General features: G+C 40.0%; 1 protein-coding gene across 3 annotated transcripts in view; it reads left to right on the top strand.

The window, feature by feature from the left end:
* Positions 1-14,655, top strand: part of ranbp9 (RAN binding protein 9) — a 90,680-nt gene that overhangs the window by 28,553 nt on the left and 47,472 nt on the right. For all 3 annotated transcript variants that reach the window (XM_072560789.1, XM_072560790.1, XM_072560791.1), the window contains 2 exons: positions 2,162-2,214; positions 9,234-9,401. In XM_072560789.1, the coding sequence (XP_072416890.1) occupies positions 2,162-2,214; positions 9,234-9,401 (221 nt within the window). The remainder of the gene's footprint in view (positions 1-2,161; positions 2,215-9,233; positions 9,402-14,655) is intronic.

The raw sequence follows: 14,655 nt of genomic DNA, 5'->3' as shown, positions 1-14,655 counted from the left end.
TGACATGGATGAATTGGATTGAAGGGTCTGTTTCCATACTATACAGCTGACTCTATGATCAGAAACTGAACTGGACTATATAAATACTGTGGCTACAAGGGTAGGAATCGTACAGCGACTAACTTCCCTCTGACACATGAAAGCCTGTCCACCATCTCCAGGCAAAAGTCAGGAGTATGATGGAACACAAACAGAAGTTGCAGGAAAAGCTCTGACCTGGCAGCATCTGTGAAGAAAAATCAGAGTTAGCGTTTCTGGTCTAGTGATCCTTTCTCAGAATTGATGGTAGCGAGGAAAATGCTGGTTTATATACAGAAGATAGGGAGAGGGGAATGGGTAAGGAGTAAACAATAGGTGGGGATAGAACCCAGAGAGAATAACAGTTGGACAGATCTTTTGGGCTTTTGTTTATTCCTTACCAACTCCCCCACCCATCTTCTGCATATAAACCAACATTTTCCTGACTACCATCAGTTTTGAGGAAGGCTCACCGGACCCAAAACATTAATTCTGATATTTCTTCACAGTTGCTGTCAGACCTGCTGAGCTTTTTCAGCAACTTCTATTTTTGTTTCTGATTTACAACGTCCACAGTTCTTCCAGTTTTATTAAGTGTATGGAACTGACCACACCTGAAACGTTCCATTTACATTATTTAGAACCACTTTGCTAGGTTTGTGAAGGTTTGTAGCTCAGGTTGAGGTTTAGGGTGTAGGTTTGCTCACTGAGCTGTAGGTTTGATATCCAGACATTTCATTACCTGGCTAGGTAACATCATCAGTGGCGACCTCCAAGTGAAGCGAAGCTGTTGTCTCCTGCTTTCTATTTATATCTTTCTCCTGGATGGGGTTCCTGGGGTTTGTGGTGATGTCATTTCCTGTTCATTTTCTGAGGAGTTGATAGATGGAATCTAGATCTGTGTGTTTGTTTATGGCGTTGTGGTTGGAGTGCCAGGCCTCTAGGAATTCTCTGGTATGTCTTTGCTTAGCCTGTCCCAGGATAGATGTGTTGTCCCAGTCGAAATGGTGTTTTTTTTCATCCGTGTGTAGGGCTACGAGGGAGAGAGGGTCGTGTCTTTTTGTGGCTAGCTGGTGTTCGTGTATCCTGGTGGCTAACTTTCTTCCTGTTTGTCCTCCGTAGTGTTTGTGGCAGTCCTTACATGGAATTTTGTAGATGACGTTGATTTGTCTGTGGGTTGTACTGGGTCTTTTAAGTTTGTTAGTTTTTGTTTGAGAGTGTTGGTGGGTTTGTGTGCTACTAGGATTCCGAGGGGTCTTAGTAGTCTGGCTGTCATTTTTGAAACTTCTTTGATGTATGGTAAGGTGGTTAGGGTTTCTGGCTGTTTTTGGTCTGCTTGTCGTGGTTTGTTCTTGAGGAATCTGCGCACTATATTATTTGAGTATCCGTTCTTCTTGAATACGTTGTATAGGTGGTTCTCCTCTGTTTTCCAAAGTTCGTCTGTGGTGGCTCGTTGGAATAGTGTTCTGATACAGCTTCGTTTGTGTGCTATGGGATGGTTGCTGGTGTAGTTAAGTATTTGGTCAGTGTTTGTCGGTTTTCTGTATATGCAGGTTTGTAGTTCTCCGTTGTCCGTTCTTTCGACTGTGACGTCCAGGAATGCGCGTTTGTTGTTGGTTTCTTCCTCCTTGGTGAACATTATGCCTGTGAGGGTGTTGTTGAGGATGTTCAATGTCTCTTCTGTCTTGTTTGGTTTTGTGCTTTGCTAGCAGCATGTCATTACTGATGGATGCTAGAGTATATCTTCTAAGTTTGAATAGATTAACTGAATAGATTAACTAAAAAGATATGTATTTCAAAGTTTTTAGTTTTTGATTGCAATTTTTCCAATTGGCGAAGGAAAATCAACAGGGTATGATGTGAAAATAACTAGCTATAAAATATAGTGACCATCTGCTGTCTCACTGTCATGGCACTCCTGCCTCTAGTGGCATGTCTCTTGGGTATGATTCCACAGCTTGGTGTATTAATACTATTGCATGGTGCCAAGATCAGCTGCCAACAGCAGTATATTGTAAATCAAATTTATAAGCATTGGGGTAATCTCTGAATTTAATGCAATTATCCTAATGTCAAAAATGTTGTGCAGCAAAATAATTGTGAACCTAATTGACTGAAAAAATTAAGAGTAATGTTCTTACAGGTACATGGGCATTGGCCTTTCTGCTCAAGGTGTCAACATGAACAGATTACCAGGTAGGTGCTTATTTTCAGGTTGTCTTCCATACAAACCCAATGTATAAACCATTATAACTTTGGAACCTGAAACATTCACAGCTTGTGAACATCTGAAAGAGGTGGAGCAGGATGGATGCTTCTGATGTATTCTGACTTATTGTTTCAACTGCTCTCTATCTTGCTTTGACCATTTCCCTTTTCAATCTTGAGACCAGTCAAGTCAACTAAATCAGTTCAGACCTCCGGAACGTGGACCTTAATTTTGATTCCGGCAACAAGTCGGAAATGATTTTTTAAGGTTTTAAATATTAGGGTCAGGTAATCTAGTTTCCATGTACATCCCAAAAGTTTGCCTCCTGCCTTTTTAAATCTCTCTCACCTTAAACATATACCCCCAGTCTTGAAATCCCCCAACTTGGGGAAAGGACAATTACCATTAACTCCATCTGTACCTCTCAATATTATATTAGATCGCCTGTCAACCTCTTATGCTCCAGTGAAAAAGTCCCAGCCTATCCAGGTTTTCTTTAAAACTCAAACCTTCCATACCCGCCAACATCCTCGTAACTCTCTTCTGAACCCCCTCCAGCTTGATAATATCCATCCTATAATTGGGTGACTGAACTAGACACAGTATTATCCAGAAGAGGCCTCAAAAATGTCATTTCCAACCTCAACATTGACTTCTCAACTCCTGTACTCAAAGGACTGAGCAACGAAGAGCTTATGCTCGAAACATTGACTCTCTTGCTCCTCAGATGCTACTTGACCAGCTGTGCCTTTCCAGCACCAAACTTATTGACAATGGAGGCAAGCCTGTCAAATGCCTTTTTAACCACCCTGTGTTTATGTGATGCAAACTTCAAAGAATTATGTACTTGCGCCCCTAAGTCGCTCTGTTCTGCAATACTATCCAAGGCCCTACCATAAATTGTATAAGCCCTACACTTGTTTGTTGTACCAAAATACAATAGCGCTCATTTATCCAGAACGAACTCCATCTGCCATTTTTCAGCCCATTGACCAATTTGATCAAGATCCCTTTGTAACCTTAGAAAATCTTCTTCACTGTCTACAATGCCACCAGTTTTGGTGTCGTCTGCAAACTTTCTAACCACGTCTTCTACCTGTCCAAATTATTTTGATAAATGACAAACATAAGAGGACCCAGAACCGATCCCTGTGGAACACCGCTGGTCACAGGCCTCCAGTCAGAAAAGCATCCTTCCACCATTACTCTGCCTTCTGTTCTTAAACCAATTACGTATCCAATTGGCAAGCTCACCCTGAATCCAGTGTGACCTGACTTTTACTAATTAGTCTACCATGTGGAACCTTGTCAAAGGCTTCACTAAAATCCAAATAAACAGCATCTACTGCTCTGCCACCATCAACCTTTTTTGGTAACTTCCTCAAAAAAACTCAGGTTTTTAAGGCGATTTACCTTGCACAAAACCATGCTGGCTGTCCCTAATCAATTTTTGCCTTTCTAAATGTCCATAAATCCTATTTTTTTTATAATCACCTCCAACAATTTACCCAAAACCAAAGCCAGACTCAGGTCTGTAGTTCCCTGGTTTCTCCTTGCGTTTCTTAAAGGTACCCTCCAATCATCAGACACCTTATCCGTACAGATGATACAAAGATTTCTGCAAGGGGTCTTGTAATTTCACCTCTTTCTTCCCACAATGTTCTGGGAAGCATTAGATCAGGTCCTAGAGATTTATTCACCTTTATATTCTCTGAGACTTCCTGAATTTCCTCTTCTGTAGTGTGAATTGTTTTTAAAACATTAAAATTTATTTCTCTGCATTCTCTGGTCTCCATTTCTTTCTCCACAGTAAAAACTGATGTGAAATATTAATTTAGTATTTCTCCCAACTCCTGAGGTTCAGCACAAAGACAACGACCTTGATCTTTAAGAGCCCGTACCCCTCTCTAGTTACCCTCTTGCTGTTAATGTAATTGTAGAATCTCTTCGGATTATTCCTAACTTTATCTGTCAATGCTATTTCATAACCTCTCTTTGCCTTCCTGATTTCTCTCTCAAGAATGCCCCTACACTTGATAAAGAAATTCAGTTGAACCAAGTTGTTTATATCTAAAATAAGATTCTCTTTTATTCTTGACTGGGACCTCTTTATTCATCCATTGTTCCTTAATCTTACCACTCTTGTCCTTCACTCTACAGGAACAAAATACCTCTGAACTCTCATTATCGTATTATTGAACTGCTCCCACTTGTCATACATCCTTTTACCTGTGAACAGTCTACTCCAATCAACATTTGAAAGTTATTATCTCGTACCATTAAAATTTGCCTTACTCCAATTAAAAAACTTTACAATTTGTGGAAGGCTTATCCTTTTCCATGACTGTTTTGAAACTAATAGAATTATGATCTCTAGACCCAAAGCATTCCCCTACTTTTACTTCAGCACCTGTTCTACCTTAATGCCCAAAAGAAGATCTAATTTTGCTCATTCTGTTGTAGAAACATCCACATATTGATGGACAGCAGACATTTCTGTGACTGCCAAAGAGACTATAGGATGGGATGTTGCTTCCCTGGTGCCAGGGTCAGGGATGTCACTGAATGGCTGCAGGACATTTTGAGAATGCTCAGCAGAAAAAGATGAATAGCTAAAGTTAGAAGTGACAGCAAGTAAGGAAGGTTAAGCCAGTTAAGGCACAAGGGAATTTAGCAAGTTTGATTGGTATTTATTTTAATGCAAGGAGTCTGAACAGAGCAGTTGAGTTGAGGGCACAAATTAAAATTTGGGGTATGGTGTCATTGTAGTAACTGAAACTTGGTTGAGAGAGGAGCAATTAGCAACTCAATTTTCCAGGATAGTGGGTTTGCAGATGAAACAGGAAAGGAAGTAAAAAAGGAGTTTGTGTCACAATTTTGACCAGGGAATCTATTACAGCAGTAAGGAAGAATGACATCTTGGAAGTGCACCAGTAGGCATGAATGTGCAGCAGGCAGTAAAGAAGGCAGATGCTATATTGGCCTTCATTGTGAGAGGTTTTGAATACAGGAGCAGGGATATGTTGCAGTTATATAGGGTCTTGGTGAAGTCACACCTAGAATATTGTGTGCAATTTTGGTCTCTTTCTGGGGAAGGATGCTCTTTCTCTTGAGGGGAGTGCAGTAACTAGGTTGATTTTGGGGACGGTGAGACTGATGTAGGAAGAGAGATTGACTAGGTTAGGATTATTTTCACTGGAGTTCAGGTGAGTGAGGAGGGATCTCATAAAAACTTAGAAAATTCTAACAGGGCTATTCAGGGTAAGTGCAGGGAGGATGTTCCCAGTGATGGGTGTGTCCAGAACCAGAGGTCACAGTCTGAGGATTCAGGGTGCACCATTTAGGACAGCAGTGAGACATTTCTTCACTCAAAAGTGGTGAGCCTGTGGCATTCATTACCACAGAAAGTAGTTGGCGACGAAACATTGAATGTATTCAAGAGGCAGCTAGATATAGCACTTAGGCGAATGGGATCAAAGGTTATGGGAAGAAAGCAGGATTAGGCTGGTCATTTGAACAGTCAGCCATGATTGTGATGAATGGCAGAGCAGGCTCGATGGGCTGAATGGCCGCCTCCTGTTCCTATCTTCTATATTTCTAAATGAAGCCATATGGTTAAACTTAACCAAAAAGGAACAATCACAGAAAACTGTAGGCTCCCGAATGCTATGAGAGAAATAGAAGAGCAGATATGTAGGCAAATTTCATGGAAATGTAAAAATAATTGAGTAGTGATAGGGGATTTCAGCTTGTACAACATTAACTGGAGTAGTCATTGTGTGAAAGGTTTGAAGGGAGTCGAATTTTAAAAATGGATTCTGGACAGTTTTTTAAATCAATATGGAGAAGACCTCATGTGAAGGCAGCAGCCCTGGATTTAATTCTTAAAGAACTAAGCTAGTAGAGTGGTTGAACTATCAGTAGTGGAATATTTCACAGACCATGATCATAACTCCATTAGATTCAAGATATTATGGGAAAAGGAGAAGAATGGGCTTGAAATCTAAGTTTTAAAATGAGGGAAGGCTGTTTTAATAAGATCAGATATGGTTTGGCAAAAATGGACCAGAGCAATTCTTCTAGGTAATCTATCTTGGAACAGTGCGATATGTTCAAGAAAGAAATATGGAGACAACAGTGTCAACCTATTCCAACAAAGTAAAGGGGTGACACCATCAAATCCTGGTTATCAAGGGATATGTGGCATTAGATTAAGAAAGTGGAGGCTTATGGCATCTACCAAGGGCTTAAAACAGCAGAAGCCCCTAGGTGAGGAAGTCTATGATGCAATTAAAGACATAGCATAGACAGGTTCTGAATGGTCTGGCAGAGTTGAAAATAGGTAACCCTCCAGAGCTGGATAAATGTAACCCAGGTTGTTGACTGAGACACGGTATGAAATAATCAGGACACTTGCAAACACTTTCAGTTCCTCTCTGGAGGACAGAAAATATGGTACCATTATTCAAGAAGGGGGCAAAGCTGGTCAGTTTAACCTCAGTGATGGGGAAGCTATTGGAAACAATTCTGAAGGACCGAAATAATTTGCATTTGCGAGGGTCGGGATTAATCGAGAAAAGTCAGCGTGGTTTTGTTGACGGATGCCATGTCTGACCAGCTTGGTTTCAATTTTGTTTTTTGAAGAGGTGACCAGATTTGTATGTGAGGGCAATGCTTTTGATGTAGTCTACTTGGACTTCAGCAAGTCTGTCTTTTGTGAAGGTCCAACATGACAGATAGCATAGGTAAAAGTCTATGGGTTCCAAGGAAAATTGGCAAATTAGATACACAGTTGGCTGAGTGACTTGAACAGAGTAATAGCTGAGAGGCATTTTTCCAACTGGAGGTCTGTTTCCAGTGGGGTCCCACAGAGTCATTGTTGAGGCTTTTATTGTTGGTGGTATGTAAAAGTGGTTGAGAGTTGATTAGTAGATTTGCAGATGATACAAAAATTGATGGAACATAGAAAGAAGAGTAGGCCATTCAGCCCTTTGGGTGTGTTCTGCCATTCAGTGCGATCATGAATAATCTGTCGCCTAACTTTAGATATCTACCTTTGGCCCATATTCCTTAAACCAATTGCTTAATAAAATATATCTATTTCAGATTTGAAAGTACAACTGATCTAGCATCCACTGCCATTCGTGTGTAGAAGTGCTTGCTAACATCTCTTTACAGTCTGGCCCTAATTTTTAAACTATCCCCCGGCTCTAGAATCCCTCCTCAGTGGAAGCAGTTAATCTTTTTCTAACATGTCTTTCCCTTGTTATTTTGAATACTCTGACCAGATCACCCCTTAATCTTCTGAATTCTAGAGAAAACGGGCCTAATTTGCGTAATCTTTCCTCGTAGTCTAACCCCTGAAGTCCAGGTATCATTCTTGTCCAGCAGTTTCTGTTTTTGTTACAATCTCAGCGGGTCTGGCAGCATCTCGAGAGAAAGGGTCACTGGACCTGAAACATTAACTCTGTCTCTACTGTCACACCTGCTGAGATTGTCGAGCAATTTTGGTTTTTGTTTCAGTTATGCAGCGTCCACAATTTTCATTTTTAAAAATCATTCTTGTAAGCTGATATTGTACTCCCTCTAAGGTCCATACATATGTCCTAAGGTGTGGTGTCCAAATCTGTTCACAGTATGCCAAGTGGGATCTAACTAGTGTTTTGTATAGCTGCAGTGCAACGCTATTCTTATACTTCTATCCTCTAGATATAAAGGCCAGCATTAGTTTTCTTGATTATTTGTAACATTTTTAAAAATCAGTTCACTTGAACACTCAAATCTCTTTGGGCAGCACTGTATTTAACTTTGTACCATCTGAAAGTACCATGATCGATCCTTTTTTTTTTGTGGACCAACATGGATTGTCTCACACTTGCTTACATTCAACTCCATTCGCTATGGTTTTGCGCATTCACCTAATCTGTCAATATCCCTTTGTGATTTTGTTATCATACACTGTCTACAATGCCATCTAATTTTGTGGCATCAGCAAAATTGGATATATGGCTTCCCATGCCATTATCCAGGCCATTAATAAATAATGTGAATAATTGAAGCTCTAACACTGACCTTTGTGGGACGCCACTGGTCACATCTTGCCAATTTGAGTACCTATCCAATATCCCTAATTTCTGTTGCTTGTCAACCAACCAATTTCCCAGTCACATCAGTACTTACTCTCAAGTTCATTGGCTTCTATCTTGGTTAATTATCTCTTATGTGGGACTTAATCATATGCCTTCTGGTAGTCCATATGAAGAACATCCATTGACATTCCTATGATCATTACTTCAATCACCTCATAGTATACAGCATAGAAACCGACCCTTTGGCTCAACTCCTCCATGCTAACCCAGTTTTCTAAACTGAATTAGTTCCATTTATCTGCTGTTGACCTATATCCACCATCCCTTTCCTATCTGTGTACCTCTCCAAATGTCTCTTAAATGTTGTAATTGTACTCTCCTCTGCCACTTCCTCTGGCAGCTGGTTCTGTATGCACACCACCCTCTTTGTGGAAAAGGTTGCGCTTCAGATCCCTTTTAAATCTTTTCCCTCTCACCTTAAACCTATGCCTTTTTAGTTTTGGACTCTTTCTAGTATCGGGGAGATACTACCTGAAAAATACATTTGGTCTTGCACTTTGAGGCAGAATGCCAAGGGAGATTGATGAATATATTTAATTGATTATTTAAAAATCTTTTGTTGGTCAACTTTTATTTGAAGTTTCTAATGTCTTGAACTCTGAATTATATTGATGACTAAGAATTCGGAGTGGGATGAGAAGCTGGAGGGAGGAAACAAGTTGTCCTCTCAAATCAGTTGGAAGAACTGTATTTTAAATTAATTAACATACATGTTGAGTCCAAAAGCCAATTTACTCACTAATTGCTGTAAAGTTAGTTTGAAACCGGTTTGGAACAGCCATGTTTAAAAGTATACATTGCGTACTCGTGTTCATTATATTGGTCCTTTAATGATATGTGGAATATTTTCGTTTTAGGCTGGGATAAGCATTCATATGGTTACCATGGAGATGATGGCCATTCATTCTGTTCTTCTGGAACTGGACAGCCTTATGGACCAACGTTTACAACTGGCGATGTAATTGGATGCTGCGTAAATCTGATCAATAATACCTGTTTCTACACAAAGAATGGTCACAGTTTAGGTATGTGTTTACAAGAATGAAGCTGGTCGGTTTGAAATTTTGAACACTTGTAAGTTGAAGTCATTTGTGTTTGTTCTGATTTTTGCCCTTTAAATACAACTTAGGAATATGAGTTCAAGAATCAGTAATTGATTCCAGATTACAAGAGCTTCACTAATGCTCAGAAGTAGTATTTTGACCATAGTACTATTCAATTTTTCAAAATTGAAATATGGTGTTATACTAGGGTAATGGAAAGATGGTATCTACCTTTGTCTTTTTCCATAACTACTCTCCTCCACTTTGAATCCTTTCTCAATAGCTGGTTATCAGTCCTGAAGCAAACTGATGTCTCATTAATTACATCCTTGTTTAATTTTTTGGTATTATCATGAGACTTAATTTTTTTTTAGAAAGTGATGTTATGGTGCAGTGGTAGTTTCCCTATCTCTGGGCCAAAAGGACCATGCTCATCTCTGGACAGGTTGATTTTGAAAAATGTAGTTTTAAAAGTGCCTTTATTCCACATTAGGTTTCTGTCCTGTCCTTATGCTTGTTCCATCTGTCACGCATTATAGTGTTGAAGGACCTTTCTGCTTTAGAAATGCAAGTTATTGTCTTATAACCAAATAGTAAAGAGCAGTTATTCATAGCTGAATAGTGCAGAAACAAAGATGAAGAGACAAATTTTTCGCTTGTTATTTTCAGCTTTGGTGTTAGTCCTACGTCTTAGAATTTGTTGACTTGATTTGAAGCAGTAGATTTCGCTGTAAGGGATTTCCTCATTATGTGATCACATTGAAGCTACTGTTTTGGACCAGGCTTGACCCCTCAAAACATTTTTAAGCAGGTAGCCCTGACTGTATTTTTGCTATTTGTTTTAGGTAAGTGTATAGTGGATGCTCTGGGAGTGAATTAGCTGATCTGACTGCCAAGTTTTAAACAACAGAATCTATTTACAAAATTTCAGAATGAAACACAAAGAAAAGAAACTAGAAAAGCAGATAACTTATCCTATCCAAAACCTGACTGACTATCTTGACTTAATGATGCTGTTCCGAAAGTACTTGCAGTAGTCTCAATGAACACATTCCTTAGCGCAAAGTAAAAATGAAACAAACCAGGGTTTACAGGCTTGAAGTTAGTGTGTGTACCTGGCTGGTCTTGCCCCAGCAGCCTTTCTTCAGATACACTGCTGTTGAAGTGAATCAAAAACTCTGATCTAAATGAAGGCTAGCTACACAGATAGCTGGCTACTCCCCTTTGATTATACCTTTTAGAGGTAAACAAAATGGGGTCCCGTAAGTCTTTCAAACCCAACCTAGTTGGAGCCTGGCCAACTACCCCCTCCCTGGGAGCAAAAACCTCAAGGACGTAGTAACCATGTAAAAAAAACAGCATTGTGACACTACGCACAATTGTGGTCTGAAATCTGGTTGAATAATTTTTGTTTTTCAAATTCTTAGCTGCTGATTTTTGTTTCTGAAAGAAGACAGAATTTATAATAAATGAAACATAGGTATCAGGTGGTCAAAGATGAAGACATTTGATTCTCAATGTACCATTTAAAATTATTTGGTTGACTACCACGTGTCGTGGGAGACTGACAAGGCTGTTTTTACAGGCTCTTATTACTTATATTATGTGAAACTTGGCTCTGAATGCTGTTGTGTTAGCTGAAACAAAAATCTTTAATCGTTTGAGATTTCTTTACTGTAATTCAAAAGGATCCTTTGCTTTTCATGTTATAAGTAACTTTTTGCACAGGCTGCTACAACATATTTCTTTATAAATTTAATCAGGTGGATTTGCAGGAAAACATAAGATTTGGTGCACAGTTAGATTTTTTTTGAATAATCATATCTATTATCTGAAATACAGGTTTTAGGGGTTCTCTGTTTAGATACTATTTCGTTCTAAAAAATTGTTCGTGTCTAAATATGTTTTCTGTCACACTTGATGAAGCCATGCATGTTAATTGCATGAGCTGTGGAATTGATTCTTTAAGTATTTGACCAAATCTAGTGATTTTTAAAAAAAAATAATTTGCCTCAGTTCTAAAGTTAATCCACCTTAGATGTCATCATTATGCCAGATTGGAAAGAAGGCCTGGTGGGATTTGTACCAAGTTGTTTTCACAGAATCTCTCAATTGTTATGGCCCATCGTGCCTGCAACAGCCCTTCAAGCAACATCATTACTTAATGCCAATCTGTTTTTTTTCTCCCTGAATATGTGCGCGCTGTTTCTATTCAAATAACTCTTGAATATCTCAATTGAACCTGCCTTCATTTCTTTCCAGGCAATGCATTTCATAACCGAATACTTGCCATCTGCAAAAAGTTGTTTTTCTCACACCCCTCTTGCAACTTTTGCACATCACAATAAGTCTACAACCCCTCGTTCTTATTCCTTTTACAGACGGGAATAGCTTTTCCTTATCTATTGTATCCAGCCTGCTTATGATTTTGAAAACTCACCTCTTTCCTCCAAAGTGAACAACCCCACTTTTCTTTCAGTCTATCCTCATAATTAAAATTTTGCCATTTTTGTTAATCAGTTCTATACACTCGCCCATGAATTCACATCTTTACGTGTCGAGCCCACGACTGTGCACAATACTCTAGCTGAGGTGTAACAAGTGTCTTCTACAAGGTCAACATCATTTCCTTGTTCTTGTACTCTGTACTTATGTTTTATTAACTGTTTTTTCCCCTCTGTTCTGCCCCTTTTAAACGATCTGTGCACCTCAGCTCCTTCAACTCCTTTAGAATTGATTCTCTGTTTTATATTCTTGCAATGTTCTTCCTGCCAAAATCTGACTTCTCTATATTGAAACTAATCTATCACCTACCACCCACTCCACTAACTTGGCGTTCCACACTGTCCTCATCTTAGTTTACAATTTTCCAAGTTCAGTGCCATCTGCAAAATTTGAATTTGTCTCCCGCCCACCAAAATCCAGATCCATTTTATATGTGGAAAAGCAAAGGTCCCAATGCTGATCCTTGGGGATATCCACTATAAACCTGTCTCCGCCCCAAAAATACCTATTGACCATTATTCTGTTTCTTAATACTGAGCTAATTTGTATCCACATTGCTACTGTCCTTTTTATGCCATGACCTAAACTTTATGACAGATCTGTTGTGTGGTACTGTATCAAATGCCTCCTGAAAATCCATGTTTACCACTTCAGTAGTGTTAACCTCATTGAGCCTCATCAAGAAATTCATGCTGACTCCTCCGAATTAATCCTCATTTTTCCCATGTCGCCACTGGGTTTACACTTGTCACCATGGCCTGGGCAGCATCATTCACTTGCAAACACCGATACCAAGTATTCATTTGAGATTGTAGCCATGTCTCCTGCCTCCATGTGTAAGTTCCCTCTTTCATCTCTAATTGGCCCCATTCCTTTTACTATTTGTATGCTTATAAAAGATCTTGGAGTTCCCCTTTGTTGCTTTTTTTTCTCAATTCCTATTTGCTTCGCCTCTTAGTTCTCAAATATATTTTCTGTCTCACATCTGTCTAAAGTGTACTTTTTTTCTTTTCTAATGTTAATTTCTACCACCACCTGTCATCCAAAGAGCCCTGGGTTTGTTTGAACTACATTTCTTATTTGATGAAATATACCTTGGCTTACCTGAGCCATATGTTCTTTGAATGAACCCTTTTGTTTCACAGTCTTCCATTACTTTATGGATGATTGAGAGTAGACTGTTGGGGCACTAAATGCCTGGATTGGATTTGTCCAGCTCTTTATGAACAGGACATACCTGGCAATTTCCAACATTGCTGCGTAGGTACCAATGTTGTAGCTGTGCTGGAACAGCTTTGGCTGGGGATGTGGTAAACTCTGGAGCACAGGTCTTCAGTACTATATTGCCAGAATGTCGTCAGGGCCCATTGCCTTTCCAATATCCAGTGCCTCCAGCTGTTTCCTGATAGGATGTGGAGTGAATCAATTAGCTGAAAACTGGCACCTGTGGACCTCTGAAGGAGGATGAGTTGGACATCATGTGGTGTGTCTGGCTGGAGATCTGTTGCAAATACTTCCGCCTTCTCTTTTGCATGAATGTGCTGTGCTCCCCCATGATTGACGATATCTGGTGAGCCAGCACCTCCAGTGAGTTGTTTACTTATCCACCACTATTCACGACTTGAAAACTTTGATCTAATCCATTGGCTGTGCAATCACTTAGCTCTCTGTGTAACTTGCTGCTTAAACTGTTTAGCAGACAAGTAGTCCTGTTTTGTAACTTCACAGATTGACATCTCATTTCCTAGGTATGCCTCATGCTGCCCTTGGCAGGCCCTCCTGCACACTTAATTGAGTGATCCCCTTGCTTGATGGCAATGGTAAAGTGGGGGATGTTCCTTGACATTGGTGGCAGGTTGTGTTGAAGTACAGTTTTACTGCTGTTGATGCCCCACGGTGCTTCATGGATGCCCAGTCTTGAGTTGCTAGATCTGTTTGAAGTCTATCCCCTTTATTATGGTGACAGTACCACACAACACGATGGAGGGTGTGCTTGTTATGAAGGAGAGACTTTTTTCCCCCCAAGGTTTTCAGAGTTGGCTACTCTTACTGATCATGTCTTGAACCGATACATCTGATGCAGGTAGATTGGTGAGGATGAGAGCAAGAATGTTCTTCCTTTTTGTTCCCTCACCACCTGCGACAGACCCAGTCTAGCAACAATGTCTTTTTGGAATAAACTAACTCAGTGGTGGTGCTACCAAACTGCTATTGGTCCTGGACATTGAAAGTCTCCACTTTACGCCATCTGGTCTCTTCCTCCTCTTCTTGCAACTGTCAAAAGCATAAAAGAGCCTACTTTCCAACACCTTTCAGTTATGAAGTACTTTTTGTTTCTCCACAGATGCCACCAGACCTGCTGAGTTTTTCTAACATTGTTTGTATCAGCAGGAGAGTTCCTTACCCATGTCTGAGTTGGTGCCATAAGATTTCATGGGTCCAGAATCATTATCAAGGATTCACTGGGTGACGACATTCCACCTGTATATTGTTTTGTCGCCACCTCCACTAGGTCTGTCCTGCCTGTGTGACAGGTCAAATCTAGGAATGGTGATGGTGTGTGGGACATTTGTCATGAACACAAAATTGTACCTTATTCACACTGTCAGGCTTTTACTTGACTGTCCAAGTTTTGGACCAGCCCCAGATGTTGCTATGGAGGATACTTAGAGGTAGAGAGAGGGACCCAGGTTCAATACCTGCCTTAGGTGACTGTCTGTCTGTGTGGAGT

This window comes from Chiloscyllium punctatum, chromosome 41 (assembly GCF_047496795.1).
Source record: "Chiloscyllium punctatum isolate Juve2018m chromosome 41, sChiPun1.3, whole genome shotgun sequence".
Taxonomy (NCBI): domain Eukaryota; kingdom Metazoa; phylum Chordata; class Chondrichthyes; order Orectolobiformes; family Hemiscylliidae; genus Chiloscyllium; species Chiloscyllium punctatum.
The sequence above is the reverse complement of the archived record's forward strand: the minus strand, read 5'-3'. Positions and strand labels throughout refer to the sequence as shown.